Source organism: Dryobates pubescens, chromosome 16 (genome assembly GCF_014839835.1).
Source record: "Dryobates pubescens isolate bDryPub1 chromosome 16, bDryPub1.pri, whole genome shotgun sequence".
Classification (NCBI taxonomy): Eukaryota; Metazoa; Chordata; class Aves; order Piciformes; family Picidae; genus Dryobates; species Dryobates pubescens.
In genome coordinates this window covers 18,236,276-18,263,028 of record NC_071627.1, presented here as the reverse complement: position 1 = coordinate 18,263,028, position 26,753 = coordinate 18,236,276, and the positions used below count along the sequence as shown (strand labels likewise).

Genomic DNA, 26,753 nt, shown 5'->3' with positions numbered 1-26,753 from the left:
AACACAGCTGGTCCCTCAGTAGCAATCACTGATCTGCAGCCATGACCAGCAAATGCACTGCAAGATGCTCAGGAGCTGCTGGAGCTGCTGGAGACATCCACGCTGAAGGAACAAGCTTGAGTGTTTCCTAGGATGTGGGCATTGTCTCGTAGGCGATGACTGATACCAACAGCTCATTGCTCACAGCTGCTGGAGTGGACGCTTCTCTCTAGCTTAGCCTGGCCCAGATTTGAAGTGGCAGCCTGACTAGGACAACTGACAACCATGACCACCCCCTGGGCCATCCAGCCTCCCAACAACTCAACTAACACATGTGTGTTTGACAGCGTGGTGAAAGCTGCTCTCCAAACCAGCGTGCGCTCGTTAATATTCCTTCAGCGCTGTCCTGGGAGCCTCGTGCGCCAGCTCAGGTGTTCATCAGTTCTATCTTCTTCCACAAGCAGTGAACACATCTGGAGTAATAGGGCCCATTAGAGGTGTCTGGGACCAGCTCTGCAGCTGCCCAGGGGAAGACCTCCAGCTGTGTTGCTGTGAGCAGTGGCACAGGAGAGAGAAGAGGGCCAGCTGGCGAGGCATGACCCCTGCCAAAACACATTGGTCGCCTGCAGGAAGGGATTTGCCATAGAGAAAATCCCCACCACAGAGCACTGCTGACCTGCTGTGTGACAAAAACCTTGTAACTCTCCTAGGTGTGATGCTTTTCTCTGGCATCCTTTTTCTGGCTAAGCATTTCTTCTGGTTGACAAGTCATCCTTGGGCTGCTTGGCTCCAGCTTACAGCCTGGGGAAGAAGAGCAAACTGTCCTCAATATGCCCACCCTGGGCATCTCCTGGGGCTGCCAGGTCAGGTCAGCATGTGGAGCTATAAGGTCACAGTCACCAAGCTCCTCATCTTGCTGCACAACTCACTGGCTTCCTCCACTCTCTCACTACCTGCTGTACTGTTTCTTGTGCAGGACTCCATTAGTGGCAGGCTTGTTGGCATCTTGTCCTTTCTCAGAAGTGATGAAGCTTTCCTCTGCACCCACTCCATTACTCTTTCCGCTGTATCAGGGCCACTTCTATTGATGTCAGGAGCTTTTTAACAGAACTGGTGCTGAAGACTGACAGCTGCAGCAGGTTGTTTGAGACTTTGGGAGGAAGGGATGTACAAAATATTCTTTTTTCTGGGCTCACTTGGGAACTGAGAGGCTGGGACCACACAGATGCAGGGCAAGAGGAACAGAGAATGTCACAAAGCTTGAGACTATTTGCTGTACTCAGTAGTGGCTAGGACTTGCTCTCAGACCGAGACCAGTGGATTCCTGCATTGGCAGCAACAGCAGGTGAGGAATGTGGTGACTCCAGCACAGAGCCCCTCTCACACCAGCAAGCCCTTCAGCTGAGTGCTTGAAGCAACAGGAGCTGGCACAGCACTTCCACAGCCCCACTTGGTGTTAACGGCAGGCACTGAGACGGAAACCTTGAACCCGGACCACACCTCGCCTGGCACAGCAGCACACTGCTGCTCTTCTTTGTTTACTCAGACCACAGGAAAATGGAAATTCATGACCAGATTTTCATACTGCTCGAGTATGGGCATCCAGCCAGGGCATTCATGTACATACAGAAGGGAAGAAACCTTAACTCATCTTGCCCAGCTAACTCACAACTGTCCTTAAATATCAGCTGGACCGAGCTAGCCTCCTGATACATAGCACTGAAAGACTTTGGTGCATGATTAGGAGGAGGGAGAAGAGAAATAGAAGCAGCAAGAACCCCATCCTTTTGTAATTTGAAATGAAAAACACTGACAGCTACAGTCTGCAGGACTGCACAATCTGCAATTCTAGAGACATCAGGAATAAATCCAATTAATAAGTCCAAAGACAAAGCAGGAGCCGCTGACCCAGTGCACCAAAGGAAAACTGAAGCCATCTTTCCTTTACAGATCAGGACAGGGCTTAAGAGGACAGAATTTTGATTTTCCTTTCACACAAGGCTATTGCTGTGCTCTCGAGGAAGCCAGCAGCCAGCCAAGAGCACACAGAGTTGCAGCAGTAGAGAACAGCTTCTGGACCCACACAGGAGCTGGCATTAGCTTCAGAAGACAGTTCTCCCACCTCTTTTTTCTCCCCATGCAGTAGCTTTACCTGTGAATTCTGTGCTAGTGACAGATGCCAAGGTAACAGCCCTGGGAAGAGAGTCCTTTTGTACTTGCACAGCTGTGCCAGTCTACTGCCTGGCCTCTGCTCAGAACTAAACATCATCCCAGCCTGTTCACCCCAACTGCCCCTGATCAGCCCATCAGCTGAGACCTCTCTGGGCAGCTGCTGCTGTTGCACAGCCACTGGGAACCGGGCTCAGGCGCCACAGGAGCCAGAGCCCCAGCAGACAGGCAGGGTCCTGCCCTGTGTTATGTGCAGCTCTGGGTCCAGGAAGCCCCACGGTCCTGCAAAATCTTGGTGTAAATAATGCAGGTATCAGAGACTGTTATGGCTAATAAAACCTGGTCTCTACAGGAAAAACACTAGAATAACTGGTAACAGAAACCCCAAATTACTGTGATTTCATCCCCAAACCATTGCTCTACTTAGAGCCATTACTGTAGACCAAAATCTCATTTACTCCAGGCTAGTTTTCTTAGGGGGGGGATTGTTCTGAACAGCAGAATAGCAATTCCAAAATAACTACCCTTACAAACATCCCCAAGGAGACCAGTCTGGAAGCAGAGTGGAGAGGCCAGCCTTGAACTCTGTCCTGCTGAAAGCCAACACCAAAGGAAAGAACAAATTCCCTCACACTGCCAAATAATTCAAAGCCTTCCCTGATCACAGTCAGGATTCCCCAGGATCAATGGATAGACTCACAGTCCAGTCACACCAGGGACCCAATTACCACAGGGCCAAAGACATCCCTGCTAAAAGGCAGACTGAAAATTCTGCTCCATTTTGTGGCACAGGTATCAGCGGTGAGGATGGGAGAGGAACTGTGATAATTTGTGATTTGCCTGAGCAAATGCTTTGCATCAGTTGCTGGTTTCTGCCTGCAGAGAGAACTCTCCACCAAAATTAAGCCCCAAGGAGCTCCAGCCACTACTCTGCCTCCTGTTAGCTTGACAGGACCCATGCCATATCCCCAAAGATTCGCTTTAACAATGACCTTGTATTTTAAAGCTACATCAATTCTGCATTAAGATTACATGGTGAAACTTTCTCCTGCCAGGCAAACAAAGAACTTACGGTCCTTGCACTAGCTCAAATTTTCTCCAATTGCTTAAATATCACAGACTTAGGTTGCATTTAATAACCCAGTATGTAACTGAAAATTAGGTATTCACAACCTGAAAAGTTAATCTTATTACAAGCTACTACTTTGATATTACCTGACATTGTGCTAACACAGACTTTACATTTCAAGCAGCAGCTAAAACAGAACTTATTGAATATGTTGATAACCAACTGGTGTATTTGCTCACTTAAGCTCTACAAAGGTTAGCTATGGAAAACTGATACAGAGAAGATTGCAGAGAGGATTAATACGGGCGCTCTGACCGTGCTTCTGTGCCTCACTCTTCACAGGAAGGAACAAAATCCAAGCTCCTAAATCGATAGCTATCATTTTGCAATTTCACAGGAACAAGAGGGAAACTTTTCTGCAATTTCTTGCAGCTGAACAAGCCATTTTTGCACACACAAATGTCAGGCTTGTTGCAGACGGCAGGCCGCGCTTGGAGCGGTGCAGAGCATTCTGCCTCCTCGCGAGCCCTGAAGGACATCTCCCCGCGTGGCTCGGGAGCCTGCCATTTTCTACCACTGGCAGACTCTCTGCAGGTCCACAACAAAGCACACAACAGACAAGTCTTATGAGTACTGTTTGAAGCATCCAGGGATAGATCTTGGGGTTACAGTCACCTTACACGCTTTCCAAGGGGCTAATAATGTGATGAATTACGAAGTCTATCACTGAGAGGTTAACTGAGCCAGGAGATCCTGGAAACACAGGAGCCTCGGGGAACACTCTCCTGGCTGCTTTGGAGGTGGAACAAGACAGAGTGAACAAACTTCCCTACATGCCACGCCACACACCCAATATCCTGAGAAGGACAACAGTGCAGCACCTGTCTGCAAGTAACAGGGAAAGGGAATGAGCACAAGAAGCAAACAGAGAGCAGCAGAGCTTGGCAGACCTGGACTGCCTTTGCCAGCCTCCTCCCCCACGATGCCGTTGCAGTACATGGCATGCAGCTCAATCTCCGTCGCTGGGAAGTCTTGGTCACACAGTGGGCATGACACCTGGTCAGCAGCTGTAGGACTGCACTCAGACACAATCCTGCCAGCATCTTCAGCTCCACCAGCCTAAAGAAGAAGATGAAAAAAATTAGCCAAGCAGTTAATTGTGCCATTTCTCATCTTCAGCTAGGTGCAGAGCTCCGTGCTGTCTGGGAGCTACTCATCCTCCCACAGACTCAGTTTTTCTTGGAAAGTTTTATTCTCCCTTCATCACAAACTGGTCAGAAATAACACCACTAGCTGAGTAAAATGTGCAGTCCCAATAACTAAGTCTTCTTCCACAGGCAGCATGTCCTTCTGAATCGTGGTGAAACCTCCCTGCACAGCCATGCACACCACTTAAGGCAAACATCACCCATACTATGGCAGAAAAAATGGCAAAGCTTCCATTAATCAGGGAAGCTCAGAAGCAAAACTGATTGAAAATGCATGGGGCAAAGCAAGAGTTCAACACCTGACTTGTGCTGATCAGTTTCTGGGCATGACACACGCTATGCAGGCAGCACTGTCTGGGAACACAGCTTCCCCCAGGATGAAAGGAGGCTGCTGTGCTTTTAGGGAGTCTGAAGAGATCACAGGGAAGCTCCTCCTCTCTAGAGGAGGTGGCTGGAGCAGTCAGAGGGGACACAGATCAAGGAGAGAGGCAAAACCATTAAAAATTCATATCACACAGAATTACTAGCAGTGCCTTATTGCCAGGTCCCATGTTTGTTCTCTGGGTGTCATCACCACTCACCAATTCTCTCTTTCTGCCTCGGTTACACAGCTGCAAAGGTGCTCCACTACCACCTCGGGGAGATACAGTCTGCTCACCACTGTTGATGTTCCCAAGATGCAGCAGACTGCTGCCATCTCACTCATAACTAGATCTCTGTCTAGCCAGGCTTGCTCCAAGGTTCCTCCACATTCAAGAGAGAACCTTTCCCTGGCCACAATCATTTCTAAAAGTTATTTAAATATTAGCCATGCAGAAGAAATCTACAGGAAAACAATACAGGAGTTTCTGTCCTTAGGGGCAAGCAGTGACACAGAATCATGCAATGGTTTGGTCAGCAAGAACTTTAACTATGATCAAGTTCTAACCCCCATGCCATGGGCAGGGACACCTTCCACTACACCAGGTGGCTCAAAGTCCCATCCATCCTGACCTTGAACATTTCCAAGGAGGGGAAATCTGCATACAGACAGCATGCAGGAAAACTGCTGCCTGCTTCCCTCCAACAGCATGATTTCAGGGAAGCAGCAATTGAAGCCAGCCAAGATGCTCAGTGCCACTAGATTGCTTTGTCATATTCATAGTAGTATCAGTCAGGGTTGGAAGGGACCACAAGGATCATCTAGTTCCAACCCCCCTGCCATGGGCAGGGACACCCCACACTAGATCAGGCTGGCCAGAGCCTCATCCAGCCTGGTCTTAAACACCTCCAGGGACGGCGCCCCAACCACCTCCCTGGACAACCTATTCCAGGGCTTCACTCTCGTGGTGAAGAACTTCCTCCTCACATCCAGCCTGAATCTCCCCACCTCCAGCTTCATTCCATTCCCCCTAGTCCTATCACTGCCTCAGATCCTGAGAAGTCCCTCCCCAGCCTTCTTGTAGCCCCCTTCAGATACTGGAAGGCCACAATTAGGTCACCTCAGAGCCTTCTCTTCTCCAGACTGAACAGCCCCAACTCCTTCAGTCTGTCCTCATAGGAGAGGTGCTCCAGCCCTCTGCTCATCCTCGTGGCCCTTCTCTGGACACCTTCCATTTTATTATATTACATTATATTACTGGGTTTATTATTTGTTTTCTCCAAAGTCTGATCCTGATTTTTATGTCCTAAAGGGAAGAAGAGTGCTTTGTTGACTCTGAGAAGCTATGCAAAACATTGCAGGACTGGACCTTAAACTGAGAATCCAAATCCAAAACACATTTCTCCCAGACAGTTGCTGAAGAGTTACACAGCATTGAGCCCCAGGAACCTCTCTCATTTCCAGGGAGGCTCTCTGCCCTGGATTTCTGCAGAGGAGCTGTCACAAGAGTTCCTCCAGCTGAACAGAGGCTGTTGAAGTACATTACTTGCAGCATTAGCACTCATACCCTGCTCTCACATCTCAGTGTCACTACATCTTGCGAAGTCCTCACTGTGGGGTGTCACACAGAGGCGCCGTGAAACACAAGACGTGTCAAATATGAGTGACCAGATCAAACCTGCATTACCCTAGTCAGACAACACAGGTGAAAAATATGATGGGAAAAGCAGCAGGCACTGCTCCTTCTAGCTGCCATTTTTAAAGCAGTCTTAGGAAATCACCAACTCTGCACATCCTGCCCACCTAACTTCGGTGGTAAGTCACTAATTTTAAGTGGAAACAAAACACACTGTAACAAAAGACACCACAGTCCCCAAACTGCTTGTAGAAACCCTTGTTGTAACAGCCTGGAAAACCTTAACTGCAGAACCAATCACCCCTGGATGAGGCAGGGACTGCTGCCTCTCCTCTTTAGCAGAGGAAATTGCCTACAAGACATAGTACTTGCAGCAAGCAGTCAGCCAAGAGCAACGCTGCAGGCTGAGCTCAACAAGAAAATTCCTGTGTCCTGGCTCAGCATCTGCTAGGAAGCAGCCAGTCCCAGCAGTCTGCACTTGCTTCATGCTAACCACTGATGCACATGGAAGCTGTTTCTGTTGTCCTTCTGGAGGGCTGCAGGCTCCAGACTGGTACCTGCTGCCAATGATCGTGTTGCAAAACAATCCCTAGGAAGCCCCACTCCCAGAGGCACTGCTCCCAAACACTGTGCTCATCACCTTGTGTAGACTAGGCAGAGGTGCAAGACCCAGGGAGCCATCTGCAAAGCATAAGAGACAAAGCAGTGCCCTGGCCACAGCCAAACAGGTCACAAAGGTGCTTTGGTGACTGTGGCCACCCAGTTCAACTCTCCTTGCTGCAGGCTCTAATTGACTGAGCAGTGCTTTGAGATACCTGCAGAAGGAAAGGCAAAGAAGAGCAGAAGCTGGTTTATTAAGAGGCCTGTGACAAGGAGGCATCAGAGCTGCAGACACACTGTACAAGCTGCAGATTCCCAGAATGAGCTTTCCACAAATGAATCCTCTTGTCTAGAGCCATATGATTCTGTATTCATGTACCCTGCCAGAGGAGTACTTGGCAACCCCTTTGATATCACACTCTAAATTAACAGACAAAGGGAGCATTATCAGAAGCAGGAACTGAAGTCAGATGTTGGTACAGAGACAGCTGCAAAGCAATTGCTGCACAGGTGTGACAACATGAGGAAAGGAGCCACGTAACAGTGCACACCTGCATTGGGAGGTAAGAGGATGGCCCTGCCACTGACTGAAGACTGCTAATAACCATTATGGCACAGAAAACAAGATTCTTGGGCTCAGGTCACTCTGCTTGTACTGCAAACCACCAGCAGCCCCCAATGCTCTAATGTAATCTTTCTTCCAGGTCAGTCTCTGGGAAAACCTTTCTTCTTAGTCTCTTGAACATGGTCTGTGGAGAACAAACACTGAAGGTCTGAGGATTGTAACAGGAGAAAGCAGGTCATGACACTCATGACAGGTTTTCTAGGACAACCATCACAGCTCCTGGGGTCCCTCTGCATCACAGTCCATCACAGCACTAAACCTCTGATCATGGGCAAGGAACTTGCTGCTGTCCACACCGATGGCATCCTCCAGCACAGCAGTGTGTGTGGTATAAAAGAACGAGCTGGAATTAAGAACAACTTTCCAGCTACAGGACTGAAAGGCTCCAGAAGCAGCTGGACACAGCTGCCAGACAAATGGGACTGGAGTTATGAAGCAGTGCAGAAAAGCTAAGAGGGAAGTGTTTGTGAGGATCCCAAAGGCAGCAGTCCAAGCTCCCAGCCAACCCAAGGGGCAACACTGGCCCAGCCCAGCTGAAGCAAGGCCTGTTAGGCAGGACTGGAAATAGGACCCTTCCTCAACTTCAGGCTCTTTTACCTGCAAAGGTGCATCTCTGTTGCCCAAGCAGAGCTCTTCGCTCTCCGCCTCAATAGCTTCCAGTGGACTCAGCTGGGTCTCTGCAGAAAAACACCTCCATTTCAGCACAGGTTTGCAGCCCCCAAACCACCTCCTCACTTGTTGATGTGACTTAGCCCCTTTCTTAACAGCATTTTCACAGCTTCAAAACATTTTTTTTTAGACTTGCCACAAATGTTATCAGACAACCTGCAACAACACAGCCGGAATAAGGGTTAAAAGTCACAGCACGATGGTGTGAGGACAAAGCCACCGCAGCTTTGCGGCTTCATGGGGAGTGAGACTAGACACAGGGAAGTGTGTGGGACACTTGCTGGGATAGAGACAAAGCAAGAATAGAGATCTCCCTCACACCGAGGCAAACAGAGCTCCCATTCTGCTGTCTGCCTCGCAGTCACACTTTCTTCAGACCTCCACATCTTTCTTAGCAACAAAATGTGCCTCCAAGCACCACCATGACTTCTCTCTCTACAGCTGCTCATCAACAGGAGCAGTCTCCTCATTGATCTTCTCACTTAAAACCCTGGACTGGAGAAACTCAGACATGATAGGAGAGACCAAGGAAGTAAAACCCATTGGCCCCAAACGTGTTTAAATTAAGACAACAATTAATTTGGCTTCCATGCTTTACATGTATCTCGACACTGACAAATCTGAAACTCTCTTGACTGCATGGAAGAGCCCTCTCCTGACACCTTCTTTAGAGTGACGTCCCCCACCTCCTCCCATCCTGACATACATCCTGATGTCTCTGATAGGTTGGACTCGATGATCTCAAAGGTCTCTTTCCACCTGGTTAATTTGATTCTATTCTCTTCTTCAGCAGCAAGTTTCCAGCAATCTCTGGTCACAGAACAGTCTTAGAGGAAATTAGTCCAGAACCATGGACTCACACTAAAATTATCCAGAGAATTTCAGCCCTGACAAAGAGAGCTAAGAAAGAAATCTTGTTTTGTTCACATAACTGACAAATCTCTTATTTTCCTCTGAATTGTGTGTGTAATTGTTGGTACAAAACTCAGAACACTCTCATGTGTCCCTTACCTGGGCAAATAGAGATCTCTTCTTCAGCAGAGTTTTCTGTGGAAATATCTGGGCTCCTTTTACTGCCAAGTGGGGTCAACATGGAGAGGCTGTTCAAAATATAAATACAGTATCAATCTCCAATCCTGTAGGCATGACAGCTCACACTTGCCTGTCTCCTGCAGTTCAGAACAGCACACGATGCCATAACTTCCCAGTGATCAATACCTGATAACCAGAAATGACCAGGCTAACAGTGAAACAAGGCTCTAAAATGCTGTCCTAAGCAAAAAGCCCAAAGGGAACAAGGAAGCCTTTGACAAAAAGGACTGAAGGGTCATTATCTCATGTTAGGGGGAGCAAAAAAAATCTGCTTGCAACTGTAGGACTCTCATGATTCTTTCTACTCTTAGAAGATTTGGGAGTTGTGCAGGTATTAGCACTGTTCCTTTCTGTCTAGGGAGAGAAATCCTCAGAGAGGAAAACACACAGACTTGCTTTATCCTGCATTACCTTCTCCCTCCTCACACTGCTGATTTTCTTTCTTATCACTGTGCATGGCAGCCAGAAGCAGCAAGGATGCACCACAAGGCAAAGCTTCCCTGCAGCAAAGTCCTAACAGCATTAGCACAGAGGTTCCTCTGAGCAGCACTGGGTACCGCTCCTCTTGTTTTGACCTTTGGACTCCTCCTTTTGCTTCCTCCCCCCACACTGCAGGGTGTCTTTCTGAAACAGGCAGGCACTGCTGAGTAAGTCTGGCACCCATGCCGACAGGCTCCGCGCTCTGCGTGGCTTTCCGATTAGTCTGATCGAGTATGCAAGAACACACTTTAAAAACATGAATCCCCACACTGACAAACAGAAGATTTATTAAGCTCAACCACAGGCCTCAGCGAGGAGAGAGCAGCCACTGCTGATTTATGATAAATAACAACATTCTGATAGGAAATCACAAGTGGCTTTTCTCTCTAAATAAAGCATCTCAAAGCGTTTGTTATGAATCCAGGCTGAGCATGTTTTACTCTGTGTCTAACATCAGGGCTCACTTCAAAAGGACTCACACAAAACAACCTGCTATGACATTTATAAAATGGGCTAATCAATTTGAAGTCAAACCACATTTCTTGCTACACCAACTATCTCTTGGTAACAAAGCCTATAATCATTTATTAAAGGCCCAATCTACCATGCTCCACGCCAAGTGTAAACCAACCAGGCAGAGTGGCCTGCAGAAAGCAAAGCAGCCTCTTCCCACTGCTGCTGCCTCCTAAAGTGCTTCACTACTTCCAGACAGCTCAGAGCCACGTTCTCCTATTAAATGCTGCTGAGGCCAGCCAGTCAGGGTGCTGAGCCCTGCCCAAGAGAGGGCTGCGCTTGGCACACTACCAGGAGCCAGATGGCAACAGTTAATGTGCACAAAACTGCAAAGACTGCAGCCATTTCTTGCCGTGCCGCAGATGTGCCAGCTGCTGAAGGAAGGGCTGCAGCACCCAGGTGCGTCTCAGACCCAAAAGGGGCAGCCAGTAGCTCCTAGGCAGCTTGGGGAGCATCCCAAACTAACCTCATCAGCCACAGCGAAGAAGAGGTCCCTCTCTTTCCATGCTCAGCCCTGGCCTGTTCTGCCTTAGGCAGGCAGGCAGCCAGCGCCGCAGAGTGCACACCTCGGTGCCTTCTCCGCGAGCACAGGAGCTCAGACCTCAGCTGTCACAGATTCATCAGCCTCAGCAGCACTGGCAGCTGCAGGTTCCTCCTGCTCCCCAAGGCGAGCTTTAAGCTCGTTAGAAAGGTGCAAGCAAGAGGGATTTTCATACTCTGCATACTGATATTAACTGCTCAGGCCAAACGCTGTTAGATGAGAAGAACATTGGCAGGTTTGTTCCAAAGCAGCTTTAAATTATAAAACCTAACAAATTAAAAACATGACATTATCTGCCCTTTCTGCTAACTTGCTCCTTGAATCCTCTCCCATTTGCCCTTCTTCTCCCACAGCCTTTGCTGTAGAACTGCATCCATAGGAAGAAGGGAAAAGAGAAAAAAAAAAGAAAAGGAAAATGAAAAAAAAAAAAAAAGGAAAGGAGAAGTAGGCTTAAATCTGAAGAAAATCATGTTGACTTGTCCCACACCTGTCATCTGCTGAAGTGGCTTTTCTGGAGCACTGCACTCTATCTTTGGCTGATAGGCAGTGCCGTCTGGCTTCCTCCTCCTGTCTTTCCTCTTCAGCAGCAAGGGAAGAACATAAAAATACACACAGAAATCCAGTAAACCCTCCACCATGCTGTCTGTGTGCACCTTCCCAGGCAGACCACGTGGTGACATCGCTGTAACTCACCTTCAGCTCACCTCCCCATCGCCACAGCTTTACTGCACCGTGTCACATTAGCTTCAGAGGGCAAGGATCGAGTCCTTGCACTTGTACGAGGATGCACCTTGCACGTTTTATAAAGTAAGAGTAACTTATCTCTTCTCCCCAGTTGTGTTCCACCTCTCCCTCACTGCTCCAAAGCCATGGCTTTCCAGGGACACCCAACAGCAGCAACTGCAGATAGCTGCTCCAGCAAGCCCTGCTGCCAGGCCCTGCAGCGAGTCCCTGTGGAACTGCAACCTGAAACACTCCAGGGAGAGTGGGAGAGTTCAGGTCAGAGCGAGCCTGTGAGCCCCACACTCTGGAATCACCCTGCTCACCTCTGGGCTATTTGCATGGGCTCTCCATCTTCACACACATCCTCTGCAGGCAGCACCTGGGAGGCCTGGAAAGGAAAACTCTGGTATTATATAAAACAATGTACACAGCTAAGTGGGACCTGCATTCTGTGCATGACACTGCACCCAGCCTGTTACCTAGGATTTTCTGAAAAAGGCTAAGGATCCATCCTAAACTAATCAGCTTTTTCCTTCCATCACTCCTGCAGTAAGGTGGTTCAGTAGCAACATGCAATAATGTCTGGCAGTACTTTTTGCTACCTCCTTGCCTAGACGTGCTCCTGGACAGTCCATGCCCATCCATTCACGACAGCTCTGTCCATCACCTTCCACATCTTCTGCCTGTTCCTAGCATCTCCCCTGAAGTACCTGTAGGCAGCAGCCACGGCTCTTCCCCACCTCCATTTGTGCTGAGCTAAAAGACCCAAGGATTTTAGCAGCCCTCTGCAATCCCACAAGCACCCCAGCAACCCTTATCTGCTCCAGTTTAAAATCTATTTGCCTGAGCCAGGATGACCTGAACAACTGGTACAGCTCATATTTGACCACGAGAAGTGCTTTCCTGAAATCCTGTACAGATAAGATCTGCTGCATTTTTGTCTGGGAAATCAACTGTCCCATCAAAGAGAGGGAACAGATTAACCTGCACAAGCTGCAGCTGGCAAATCTGTGTTGCATTTCATCCCATTTTTCATTTCGCCCTACGACTCCACTTATTCTTTCCTTTAGAAATTGTTCAAAAGCCTTATGCACTGCCAAGGTCAGGCTAACATGCCAGTCATCACTCAGATCCCTTTCTTCTTTTTCAGTGTACAGGTTACACCTGCCATTCTCTAATCAGATGGAATTACGATGGTTTATTAGCAGTCCTTGCTGTCAGGCCCACAATTTCTCATGCTAGTTCTCAAAGAAATCCAAGGGGTTTTCCTCCTCCTTCCTTCCTCGAGTCTATTAAACTCTTTGAGTTTGATTGCCACCATAGATTTCAACCTCAATCAGCTCACTCCTGGATGGCTGATGTACCCCCCCCCAGCAAGCCCTAAACCAAAGCTGCCTCTCAGATCTCCTTAAAGTGACTCCATCCCCCAAATATTTTGTCTGATCTATGCTGTTCTTTATGTTAATGATGAGTTAGGCTGTGGAGAAATAAAATACCACACATCCTCCTTTATTTTTATTTCCTTTTTTCTTGAGCTGTGCATATTATAACAATGTCTCTGCCCTGGTGATGAATACTGGGCCATGTTTCCATTTTTCCTAGTACATATGTTATAGGCTTTGGCACTAATTCAGGTCACCAGACTCTAATTCTCCAGAACTGGGCCTTTTCCCTCTGAATCTTTTAAAGACCAAGAGTCCTCTAACCTTATTTGAAAGGCTATGAAGAAATTGATTCTATTAGCATTGAAGTTCGTTAGTGCAGGTTCACAGGCTATGAGATCTCCTGACAACCAGGATTTGCTCTGTGCAGTTGTCCCTTGGCTGTGGGTGGCAGTTGCAGCGGTTGGCCACTGCCAGGGTGGAAGGTCTCTGCCCACTCCAGGTAAGTGTTTTGAAAGAGGGCTACAGGCAGGCTCCCTCAAGGACATCATTTACAGCTTCATTTCGCTGGCTCAACACACAGCACAAAGATTTTTCAAGGACAGTTTTGAGTCCCTGTGGATGATTCCCAGCCTTGGTACAGCTCAAAATCTCCACCAGCACCACCAGCAAAGTAGCCCAAGTGGCACTAGGGGAGCCTCAAGGCAGTAGAGGCAGCAGGGTTTTCCAAGCAATGCAGTATACCAGGGACACAGATTCTCTGGGCACCTCCTTTGTCACTGCTGGAGAAATTGTATTTGATAGAATGAAAAAAATGGAGAGGAGGCAGAAGCAAACATCAAACATATTGATCCTGCAAGTAAATCACTAGCGCTGGCCTCAGCGCGGCTGCACGGAGAGGCAGGAGGAGGGAGCAGCCTCTCAAGCTGGATGTGGTGAGGCAGATGAAAAGGCATTTAGAAATTATTTTCTCTCAAGTAAATAGAAGACTGGCAAATTTGGGGCTAGGGCTGATACTTAAAAGTTTGCTTCCCCCCACTGCTTCCTTTATTTATTTATTTATTTATTCACCTTAAAAATACCAGAAGGAGAACCTCTACATACAAGCTCTTTGAGAGAGCTCTTGTGGTCAGGATGAGCACATTACAAGTTCCCACTCAGCACTGCTCAAACCTCTTTTCTCCCCAAGAATTAATTAGGCATTAGCATTAAAAGGGTAATATACAAAAAATACCCCACAATTTTCCATACTGATTAACAGCTCCCAGCTGCTGCAGCGTTCCAAGGGCTTTAGTGTACACCTCCACAGTCACCCCAACCTTCCAGATTAATGACATCTCCTTTTCCAAAGGAAAAGACACAGAAGAAGGAAAGAAAGCAGTTTGCCTTAAGGACCTTTCAAGTCCTTTGTATCTACCCTATAGAAAAGAAAAAGGGCACAAGTTGGTTTCTCCCCCTCTGCAGGTCACCTCTAAGGCTTGTTTAAATCTGTATCTGCTAAACCCAAGCCAAAGCACTCTCATGAAAAGTCACATTTCAGCACAGACTGCTCTGCTCTTTCTGCAAGCAGAAAATGCAGACATGACGTTTTTCCTAAGTGTTCAATATTACAAGACAGAATATAAATATCACAAAACAAGTTAAGTATCTTTCTAACACCAGGGTAAATGATCAAATACACTTGAAAACAGGAACAACAGAGTCGAGGCTTCAGTCATAGAGAAGATAAAGTTATACAATGATCCGGGAGTGAAGTCATTATGAAAAATGAGGGTTGGAAAAGGCTGACACAAACCTAAAATACAGCAGTAATAAATACTTCATCTGACTAGCAATCTGTTTAAACTTAGCAGTGACAGAAAGCTGCCTTCCGCTCCACCAAGAGAGCTCTGATGGAGACAGAGGCTGACACCTAGCGTCTAGCAGCCCCAGCGAGCAAGCCGGGGAGAAGGTGCCCAACCACCAGAGCAAGGACGACGAGCACGCCGCGATGACAGATCACCCCAGGCAGGCAGAAGAGGTCTGTGAGCATGCAGAGCTTCTCCCAGCCACAACTGCAGGACCACACGGGAAAAGAGCACTTGCAAGGGAGAAGCACGTATGAATGCGGGCGACCACGTAGGTACGAAAAGGAGAGGCTGCACTGCGAGAACAAAAGCCACGTTTCTGTCTGCAAAGGAGAACACAGCTTCCCACATGTCCACGGCTGTATAAGCTGGTGGTGGCTGTCAGCATCATCTCGGTACCTGCTACCCTGACACACTGCCAGGCTACACCCTTCTTGAGAAGGACAAGTCAGCTGGAAGTCTTTATCTCAGTGGTGCATTAATGGACGACTGCCAGGCTGCATGATGGCCCCCACCATTTGTGAGCTGGGGATCAGCATCTAAGCTTTTCCACTCCCTTTCACAGTATGCTGTGTGGACTTCCTCTCTAAATGTAAGAGGTGCATTAAACAGCAGTGCCTGCTTTGCAGAAGGGAATGGTCCCTAAAATGGACAGAAGAGGAGGACTGATCAACCTCTGCTCAGTGGTGAAACTCTTACCTGGCAGTAGCTGGTGGTTGGTTCATCATCAGAAGTAGAGCTCTTCTCTTCTTCCATGCTGTGCCCTGGACTCTCTGCCTCCCTCCTCTTTGAAGGGAGGAGCCAGGTTGGGCTCTCAGAGTCCTTCTGCCCATCTGGGTCGCCATCTTCTGTATCATCAGCAACCCCATTCTCCCTGTTTATCTGCTCTTCTCTCCCAAGCTCGTTTTGGCTCAAGGAAGAACTGGGCACAACTGGGTTACCAAATTCCTTCTTATGCAACAGCTGCCTCTGAGCCTGCTTCAGGCTCTTCTGGTAAACCTCCAGCTGGCACAAGATGACTTTGGTGTACTGGTTCGGGTCCACCCCTTTGGGGCAGAAGGGGATCCCCCAGTAATAATGCACTGTGTCTCTCACCTCCTCCTGCTTGTGCTTCTCCTCTGCCACATTTAGTACACAAAGCTTAGGGGTACCATCGGGCACTTCATCCTGCTCTGCTCGCTCTGTGGAAGCAGAGGCTTTGGTGGTGTGCCTGGGCTGCGAGGTGTGCTTGATACCTGCTCCCCCACCACTCCTCCTGGGGCTGCCACACTGTTCCATGGCCTGGCTCTTCCAGAGCGTGGCTGAGCTACCACTAACAGCCTCTCCTGCAGAATGGTCAGTGCAGGGCAGGGGCTGCTCTTTTGGTTCGTGGCTCGTGGCTTCAGAAGAGCTGGAGGGGCTTCTGAACAGTCTCCGAGGTGTCAGTCGCCAGGAGCCTGAAGACACTCTGCCAAAGACAGGACTCAAAGAGATGAGGTCCTCTCCAAGAGTGCCGGGTAACATGTTACTAGAATCACTTTTTGCTGGTGAGGAAGGATTTTCACTTGACCTTGTCACAGGCTGGCCCTTCCCCGGAGACACGATTATGCTGGATACTAGCGAGCTCTCAACGATTTCCTGGCTTAACCTCCTCAACACTACCAGGGGGCTCCGGGCGACATCCATCTGTCCACTCCCATCAATTCTGCTGCTCTGTGAGTGGGAGCTGCACTTGGAGTGAGGGGTGTCAGGGCAAAGTGCCAGACCTCCCAGGATCTCAGAGCCTTCCTTCTCAGCAGGCTGTCTTTGGCCTTGCATGCCCAGTGCTTCTTCAGACAGTTGAGGGGTTGCATCAGAAGAGTTTGAGGGCTGACAGCTCTGAAAAACAAAAGGTTGAATCTCCAAGACACGTGCTCTCTATCAATAGAGCATACCAAGGGCTCCCCCAGCACACTGGCAGCCATCACCTGGACAGCAGACAACCCCCTCAAATCGGAACTGTGTACCTCAAAACAGGGAACAGCTAAGGTTAGATCTCCTATGTCTCTCATACTAGGAATGGTACAAAACAAGTACTTTGCAACTGCTGTAGCTCCAGCTTGTGCTGGAAATAGCTGGGCCTCCACTAAAACCTTCTTTTGTGCAGAGTGGCAAAGCAAGCACAGAAAGCAATGCTGCTGAAGAACCCTAGTAAGCCTCTTCACAGAAGCATACTTACATTAAGGCTCTCAGCAATGGCCTTCCTCAAGAGCTCCTCCTCTTCCTCTTCCTGACAGTTCACTTGTCTGGCTTCTTGCTCACTCATTTTCAGGGCCAGGGCAAACTGTTCCTCTTCAGTCATCTCTGCAGCAGACAAAAAAAAAGATAATGTCAAGCCACAGCTGCAGGTGTATGGAAATGCCCAACAGACACCCATCACAGTGGAAGAAATGCCCAAGGGTGCCAGCTCTGCAAGAGGAATGAAGAGCAAAACATCTACACCTCAGCTTTCTTTAAAAGGTGTCACCAAAAACCAGGGCAGGCAACACAAAATGAAAAAGGCAACCCAAGTCAAGGACTTCACTTGGGTTTCTCCAACAACCTAAACTCCAGCTCTCTGGGTTTATTAACTGCAACAGGTCATTTTAGCTGCCCTCATCCGACAACACGCTCTGCAGCTGCAGAACACGTGCTCAAGGGGAGAGGAAAAGGACAGATTTCCCAAAGTGTGCTCATTTTCATACTGGATGGGTTCAGCAGCAAGGCAGGATAAAGAACACATCTTTTTTAACAGGCTTATTAACCAGCCAAACAGCACTGAGATCGCCGCCTTCTGACACACAGACATCTGCAATGCCACAGGAGACCTACCCGAGAGAAAAAGAGCTACACGTTGTTCACCCCGAGCCGCAGGTGGAAAGCTCTGTGGAGGATAATGTTACTTGCTTGGTGGTATTATGGAGGATCTTTCACAGGCATACATCCCCCTTCTGCTCACATCACCACTCCACTGCATCACTAAGTCAGTGATGCATGGGAAACAGGTTTTCTACAGTGGTAACTGCTATTTCAGCAGAAAATTTCTTCCTGAAATACTCCTCTCTCGGAACAAACCAGAAGCCAAGAGAGGCTATTTAGAAACAAAGCAGTTAGTTACTTTGGAAAACACTTATTTGCTTAGATTCAAACCAACGCTTCCACTATGCTTAAAATACACAATGCCTGCAGAACGGAGTGCAGCTTGGAAAACAACTCAACAGCACTCTCAGGAGCTGAAAAATACATCTTCTCACTCAAAACAAATTGACAGATTTCCCTCAAAACCCCCTCCCTCCTCCTGCAGGCTGAATCCTGCACCATCTCAAGCATGAACCGAGAGGTTTGCTCTCCGCTGGGTGAGAGGAGCCGCAGGAGATGTGGCTGAGCAGCAAGGCTGCCCAAGCACAAAACGTGCCCTCGCTGCAGCCCCTTTCCCAGGCAGACGTTGCCCTGGATAAAGACGTGTTCAGAAGTTGCAGGCTCCCATTTTCTAACCCATCCTCTTCCTATCAGCAGCCACTAAAATACAGCAGTGCAGGCTCCCCTGAAGCAGCCTGGGATTCACTGGACAGAGCGCAGCCTGTGTGCACCATGGCACTTCTGCACTGAGGTGCATCCAACAGGGCACCAGCCTTGGCTTTGCTCTGCCCTTCCCCCAGCTCGTTGCTGGTGGCAGGCTGGTTCTCCCTGACTCAAGCAGATTTGAAGCAGTTTTGGACTGTTCTGATTACCAGCAGCAGATTCCTTTACAGGTCCTACTAGATCAGCACTTAGCCTTAGTTTTGGTTTGGGTAGTTGTGGGTTTTTTTTCATTTCGTTAAAAACTAAGAAGGAGGCTGAAGTGAAGGCAGACTGCAATACACTCAGGGCTCATGGGGATCTTTTGTCCTTGGACAAAGTCACTCTATGATGCTACAGCCAGGAGGGACCATGGGAAAGGGAAAAAAAATAAAAAGCATGCTTTAATGGAATGCACATGACAGCCCAGTGTATGAAGAAGCCTCCTGATCCCGGGAACGCCAGGAACCCAGCAATTCCACAACACCAAACACCTCCCAAGCATTCAGTAAGAGCCAGCTGATTTGTTTCCCTGCCCAAATCATCACAGCAGTCAGGCCAGATCCTGCACACTCTGACACGTGCCAAAAAAAGGGTGCACGTGGTGAGGGCCCCGCAACACAAGCCTCTCCACGTGCTTAAATTGAAACGGGGGCTTGAGTGCTCACCAGTTCAGGCTATCAACATCCATGAAGCTTAATAAAAAGCAACATTTTTTGGCGAGTTACTACTGTACATTTTGTTTTCTTCTCCCTCCCTGGCACAGCAATTTCCCCTCTGGGGACAGGGAATGTGCCAGACAAATGCTGCCTCTGGCAAAGAAACCAGCGACAAACAAGATGCACTTAGTGCACGTTCCAGTTGAGTAGGTGCTCTGGAGACAGGGGAAATCTAGAGTTTAAATCCACCTGACATTACGGTGGGGAGAGCGAAGAGCAGTTCTGCTCATGCCTTCCAGGAGACCTGACCTGCTTTAAGCTGAGCAGTCTGAAGCTGATGGTATTTTGTGCCCCATGCCTGATCATTTCTCAGCACCATGTGTTTTATTAAACTCGATGTTGATTGCACCGGTCATAATTCAGGATGATTAGAAATCCAGAGTGTTGTGTTCGCCCCCAACCGGCGTGTGCCAACAGAGCTCAGGAGCGCTCCAGGAGCCTGCAGCAGAGGCCAGCCGTGCTCCCAAGGCCAGACCAGTAAGGCAGGGTCTCCCACAAACCGTGGAGGAACGACTACCCTCTGCCCGGACAGACAGGCTGCTTTACACCCAGTTCACACACGTCACCCATTCCCGCTGCTGGCTGGGGAACCACCAGCACCTCCGGCTGAGGATTCTGCACGTCACGCTCCAAAATCCACTTGCCACACGTCCATCCCAACGTACCATGAAATCCCAGAGCCTCTCCAGGGACCAAGGAGTCCAACAAACCCACAGATGGGAAGGAGGGGTCAGGGAGAAACTGGTTTTAAGACACTGCAGCCCTAAAGGAATTAAACCCTTTTGGAGCCTTTTTAAATGCTAATATGGCAATTTGCTAAGCGATTTATGTTTCGTTTTGACATTTGCAAAGTGAATTAGATGCAATACCCCACTAGTTGTGGTTCTAACACTAACTAATAAGAGATTTACTTGAAAATAATGGAAATGCAGGATCTCAGTATTTCCACCCATCCAAAGTGAAAACACTCAAATGGGCTTCAAAGCACTGCCTTCCTCTGGAAAAACAGAGGGAGACTTCTTTAGGGTTTGTGTTTCCATTTATCCTGTCGGGATGAAACGTCACAGATGTATTTTAGTTATGGCTCTAGGTTAAAATGAATAAAACCACAACAAAGCAGAAAGGGAAGGCTGTGCTATAGAACCAGAGCCTGCAAATATCTGAAATGTTCCAGTTTTGAGGAGGAAGAACTTGCTCTACCCAGAAGCACCGAATCGTCACAAAAGAGCAATTCGCCTCGCAATTCGCAGAGTATATTTAAAGACACTGGGAAAAATAATTACTACTTCAAATCTTAATTTGCCCAAAAGCAAACACCAAAAGTCTAATTATAGGTTCCCATAAATGAGAGAACAGCCCCACTACCACACATGCTTAAACAAGCGACCGAGTGGCGCCAGGCACCCCCCCAGCCTCCTGCGCTTCCAGGAGGCAGACGTTCACACTGGGGGAAAAAAAATAAAGGCAGCTTTTGCCCCAGGAAAAGAAAAACTATTATCAAGAAATTCAACATCTAGAAACACAGCAAAACTCCTCCTTATACAACGGCTAGAGAGCCAGCCCTGTCTCATGCAGATTTGCTGGAGCACCCTGAACACCTTTCACACGGCACCAGCTCCCAAAGCCTGATGCACCGAATGCAAGGACATCCAACTTCAGCAACTCACATCTTTAACAGCATCTCCAAGGGGGGGGTTTCAGCTTTTATTTGGTGTTCTGTTTCTTTTGGGAGAGGAAGAAGAAAAGAAAAAATGAAAATTTAAAGAAAAGCTCTTCCCCCATCTCTGACTCTGCTGTCTCACTTGTTCGACACAGGACACGCACAGTGGGTTTCAACTCCCACAAAGAGCCAGGCTGTTTCATGCTATGGCCTTAGGCCTCTATTAAAAACCATTTAATTCACACGAGCCCTCTGAGGACTGACAGGCCCAACTGCTGCTGCTGCTGCTGCTTGCAGAGCAGTGGCATGCTCCATTTTGTTCAGTGATTGCTTTGGGTTTTGCAGGAGACAGCATCTCTCCCATATTAAAATGTTAATTTTAAAATTAATTTAAGATGCTGGATGGGCCACATGGCCTTGCAGAGCACAACACTGCGGGCACAGACCCGCTGAGGCAAAGCAGAGTCCCACCTGTCTGGCCACTCTGACACATGGTGCCGTACGGGCAAGCCTGGCCACACTCAGCAGCGCCTTCTGCTTTTACATCCTCAGCATGCTGAAACACTGTTAGCAGAGTATGACTGGGAATATCCCAGCCTGTTCCCTTGAGCATCTCTTTACAGGCCTACTGTCCGCCAATACATTTAATCCCTTATTCAAGCTGCTGGTACTGACCCCTCCACAAACTTCTGTAACACAAACTTCCAGCAGTTCACCACATGCTGTGTGAAGCATTACTTTCCCACACCTATTCTAAACCTATCTATCCCCTGCTATTTCCACCAACTGCACCCCGGCTGCAGGAGCTGGTAAACAGCTCTGTGTTCAGCTGAGGCACTGCTTTTCTGGCGTGAACTCTGATCCCACCTTCCTCGCCTAGCACAGCAGCCGCAGGCTTCTCAGTTGCTCCTCCTAAGGTAGCTGCTCCCTCCCCTTCATGCCTTGGGTTGCCCTTCACCAATGTCCCTTAGCTCAACTGTGTCTTCAAGACATGGAGACCAGAACCACACGCAGCATTGTTGATGTGGGTGCACCGATGCTTTATATAACAGCAAAATGACGTAAAGCAAATCTCTGGCTCTTAACACCCTTCCTTATGATGCCCAGCGCTGCTGGCTTCTCGGGCTGCCCCCGCGCTGCTAGCCGATGATTGCAGGGAACTGTCAGCTGCGACTCAGATCTTTCCTGAGCTGCGACTGCCGGGTCAGGGCCTCACGACGTTTCAGGGAAAGGCAGCAGCTGAGGGGCCTGAACAGGAAAGCAGCTTGTGACTGACAGTGCTCTCAGATAGGCTCCAACCAGTTTTGAAAGCTGGTGAGGTACCGACACCCTCGCACACTTATTTTGGAAGCGCTCCAGTCTGCGCACACGTCGCCTGGGGAGAAAACAAGTGACAGTGTGCCTATTCAGAAAGGCAAATTCTACCCCTGAGAAGGGCTTTCTCCGAGAGCTGCACCCCCAGCCACATCACAGCCTTTCTGCAGGGGAAATAATCTAAGACAAACAGCAGTAGCTGCTCGGCACCCATCTACTTCCCCAGCCCCACACTTGAGACCTACGTGCAATTTTCCTTTTAGCAGCAAACTTCGCTCTCTCCAGCTGCTGTTTTGATCTCTTCTTTTGCAATTCGCTTTCCTCCTTTGACTCCTGCTGCAATGGAAAAAAAAACGCAGTGAGAGCACACAACATGTAAGAAATACTACCAGCTCCCCCCACCCCACTCAGACACAAACATTGGTTCAAGAACAAGCCTCCATTTGTGTGAAATTTGAATTTCAAACTTAATTCAAGCACATTCTGTAACTATTAAAAGCTATGTGACAAGCATAAGGAGCAAGAAGTTACAGACTGACATAAACAAGCGAAGTAGGAGAGACAATAGACTTCGTGCCAGTCACCACCATGCATTGCACCTGCTGCCCATGATTCAGAAAGCATTTGTTTGGTCTTGCTAAAACAGCAGTATTTGGAAGCACTCAAAACAGAAAAACAAATTCTTTTTATAACTGAGCGTGGCACACCTGTAAGCCAGGACTGCTTCCTGCCAGGCAGCATCTATTACTCTGCCCAGACAACCTCAGCTGACCAGAATTGGAATCCTAAGCCTTTTGGGGGACACACACTAATGCACCCCAAGGACAGGAGAGCCAGCTGTATTTACACTTGCTGCTACTCTCTCATTGTGCTGCCACATGTGTTTAATTTCTGAAGCTTGAATACTTCAGAAATTTGTCATTTCAACGCCTCCTGGAATAATACCCACACAAACAACTCAAGTGCTTGCTGCTTTAAGCACAGGAACTGCAACAAGAATGGTCACAGGCTTAATTGGCACACATTTATGCAAGTTGCTGTCCTAACGGCTTAAGCGAGGGCGTACACATTACCGAAGGCTGGCACTGGACCCCCTCCAATTTGTCTCTCTAAATCATGTAGGATTAGAATCAAACCCAGCATTTCAGGCAGAGACCCACGCCTGGCCAGGATGGGGCTTCACACAGCTCTGGCTGCAGCTGCAGCTGGTTTTGCTGTCCATGAGACTCACAGCAAGCTGGCCACACAATTCTGCCTCCAACCACCTCCTGTGCCCGGAGTGGGGTTTCAAGGTGGGGCACGGGGTTTGCACTACTATAATGCAAGTGGATACATTGCTTATTTTCAAGTGTAATTGACTCCTGGGAAGTCCTTTGGACTGCATCTCCAGGCTGAGTTTTGTCAAAGACATCTCCAGCTTCAGTGTTATCTCCAGGTGTTATTAATGTATATACACCACTTGCTCCCTCTTACACATCATTAATGAGGATGTTAAAATGCACACAGACCTAATATTGATCCTCTTGGCCTCAGCTTTACATCTCCCTCAAACAAGCCTTTCTGCTCATCACCAGCTTTTGCTGATGGTCTTTTAGCAGGATTTCAATCCAGGAATGTTAGTACCTAAACCAAATTGAATTATTTATCCAACTAAGATTTTGCAAGACATACTATTAAGTGGTTTCCTGAAACACTAATACATTACAGCTTTTACATGCCCTAATACCTGTCCCATTCCTCATTCCACTGATTTAAGAATCGCCTCACAAGGCAGCAGTCACACTCAGCAAGTCCATACACAGGGTTGCACCTAAGGGTTTTTGGTTTTGACTAACTCCTTCCCTTCCACACCCAGCCTGGTTTTGATACCTCATTTCTTAGACCTGCCACTGTGGCTCCAAAAGGCTTCTACACAGCCAGATTCTCTTTTCCTAGAAGATGGATGCTCTCTTCTTCTGAGCCTGCCTAGCTCATGCTCAGTAAGTGAAATTCTCTCTCCTCCAGGGCCCTGGCACACCGCCCTTCTCTGCAGTTTTCCAAAAGCCACCAGTTCTCCTACCCTGAATTGCTCTGCCTGGGTCTGCAGCAGCATCTCCCTGCTGACCTTGTGGGGAGTTCAGACCTAAGGGAGTGGGAAACAATCTGTGGGATCACACCAGGATTATATGCTGGAGGAGGTTAAGTAACAGCTCTCCCACTCTCCCCCAAAGCCCTGTCTAGCAGTGCTAAACCTACTCCAGTTTAAGACAGGGGCAGTTTAATCCTAGCAGGCTCTGCAAATCCCCAGCTCTTCTCTCTAGGCATCAATCTTCCCCTCATCACTCTTGCACTTGCTGGAAGGTCAACCCTGACGCTCTCATCTGCAGCTCTTTTCCAGGGCACAGATGTGATTTATTTGAGCAAACCAAACTTTCCAGGGCTGCCAGGGCCTGCTCTGTGCACAGAGACACAACATTTACAACAGGCACCACACGAAAAGACGGGGCTCAAACGCCTCCAGGGCTTTGGAGGGGAACGGCATGCCCGGTGCCAGCCAGCCGCCCCGTTTCCCTGCACAGCCGAGTATGTGCCTCGGTTCCTCATGCTGGGTCCTGAAGAATCTCGACATTTACAACGGTGGCAGGAGCAAAATTATTGCAGGACACGTGCTGTATGAACCTCATCCATTGGAGAAAGATGTTTAAATTGCTTAGCAGCGCTCTACCCAACAGCCACAGCAGAGCGAACCGCTGAAGCAAATCCAATTAATCCTGATGGGCCAAAATATACACACACATCTCAATTCCAAGAATTCTTAAATCTTCTTTATTTTTAAACCCAGAAAATAAAACATACCTTTTAATTAGGATTTATGGCTGTTTGTACCTCTGCTGGGAGAGAGCCCCGCAGGCCCCAGAGCACTCTGCATAAACGCGGGCATGGATGGGAGAAGCAGAAGGGGCCAAGCAAATTCAGAGAAGACAACAGGGTTTGCTCTTTCTGACCCAACCTTTTAATGCTCATCTGTCTACAAGGATAATAGGAACTCAGGGGGCCACTCAACCAACTGCCTTTCTAATAAGATCACTAGTCCAAAAATAATCTTAATCAATTAAAACATTCCCAAACTGCAGCCAGTACTCTTAGTTACAAGGTCATCTCCAAAACACAACTTCCAGGGAAGCTAATTACTACAGTGGAGGCAAGGTGGGAACTGCACACCTCTGCTCAGTGCCAGCCTGGAGAGCACCTCTCCTCCTCTGCCTTCAGTTTGAAACATAATGGCCAGAAGGAATCCAAATTCTCTTCCTGTGTGTCAGGCTCTGCAGTTTAATTTATGATGCTCTCTTATGAGCAATTTCACTGTCAGCGTTGTACAAAGACCAAGAAAAAGATGGGTTTCAAAGTTCCCTACACATTTGTGGAAAGCAGCCACTATTCTGCCTTGTTTTGGGTTGTTTTTTTTGGTGGTGGTGGTGGTTGGGGTGGGTTTTTGTTTGTTTGTTTGTGGTGGGGGTTTTCGGCCGGGAGGGGGTTGGGGTTTTTTTTAAACCTGTTTAATTTCCACCATGCAGCAGGAGATCAAATTCCCATTTTAAAAATGCTTCTGCACATACTTAAGAGAATCTGACTCTGCCAGCAGAAACAGATACAGCTCCACTTGCTTCTAAAAGCCCATAAATGGAAGCCAGTAGCCAGGCTCCCACATCCTGCTCCCCTGAATCCACATCATAAACCACAGAAGTCATCTTCTACTGACTCAGGGAAGGAAGGGCTACAACAGAAGAACATCTCTGTGGCTAAAAGTACAGACTGCAAAGTCAAAAGGTCTGGGTAATTTTTCTGCTCAATGGCATTTGGGACCATCTAACAATAGCATAAACCCAAACATCACACGTCCTGCATGGGAAATATGCAGATGAAAAATCAGGCTAATTTGGTTTTTTTTAAAGACAGTTAAGATATTGAAAGTGCCACACTTCACCCTAGCCAAGGCTACTGCTGAAATGAATCTCACACCCTACTTTATTAGCCTCTGCCATCAGTTCAAAACATGTTTCAGCTCTGCTCTATCTTTCAGCTCATTAGAGCAAACCTGCTGGAAGTGGAGACTTGAACAGCGACACTCAGTGGGGCTTGTGCCAGATGTGCAGTTCCTGACACATGGGAGGGAAGCCCCTGTAGAAAAAAGAGTTTTTACTGGGCTGTGAGGAATCTGGATTCAGACCAGCCTGATTTCCAAGGACTGAGCACAGCAGAGCTGTGGAGCCTCCTTGAGAGCACACTCTATGCATTCTCCTCTGGGAACTGGAGGCGCCAGGTCCCTCGGTACCACAGCAGAGCCCGTGGGGACAGCAGGGTGCTGCAGCAGCACTCCCACGAGGCTCTGCTTCACTTGCTTGGTCAGGAACTGTCATCCTAGCTGTGAAACTTCCAGCACCATCTTCTCCATAGCAAGATGTCCCTGAGGCCATGCCTGGTCCCAAGGCAAGCGCCCTCTGAGACAGCTGATGGAGAACAGGGGGGTGCAATGGGCTGGGTATTCCAGCCAATGCCCAAACACACCTCCCTCTTTCTACCAAAGCCAACATCTCCCCTGTAACATCAATTCACACTGCTATGGGGGTCTGT

At 48.3% G+C, this 26,753-nt stretch overlaps 1 protein-coding gene across 2 annotated transcripts in view; it reads right to left on the bottom strand.

Annotated features, from left to right (window-relative positions):
- UIMC1 (ubiquitin interaction motif containing 1) overlaps window positions 1-26,753 on the bottom strand; it is a 41,180-nt gene that overhangs the window by 6,197 nt on the left and 8,230 nt on the right. The window contains exons 3-9 of one of the 2 annotated variants that reach the window (XM_054168425.1): window positions 22,388-22,478; window positions 17,092-17,216; window positions 15,594-16,751; window positions 11,989-12,053; window positions 9,328-9,416; window positions 8,245-8,324; window positions 4,168-4,336 (exon numbers count right to left, since the gene is read on the bottom strand). In XM_054168425.1, the coding sequence (XP_054024400.1) occupies window positions 4,168-4,336; window positions 8,245-8,324; window positions 9,328-9,416; window positions 11,989-12,053; window positions 15,594-16,751; window positions 17,092-17,216; window positions 22,388-22,478 (1,777 nt within the window). Of the gene's footprint in view, window positions 1-714; window positions 4,337-8,244; window positions 8,325-9,327; window positions 9,417-11,988; window positions 12,054-15,593; window positions 16,752-17,091; window positions 17,217-22,387; window positions 22,479-26,753 lie in introns of those variants that run through there. The other variant, XM_054168424.1, reaches the window with a different exon arrangement.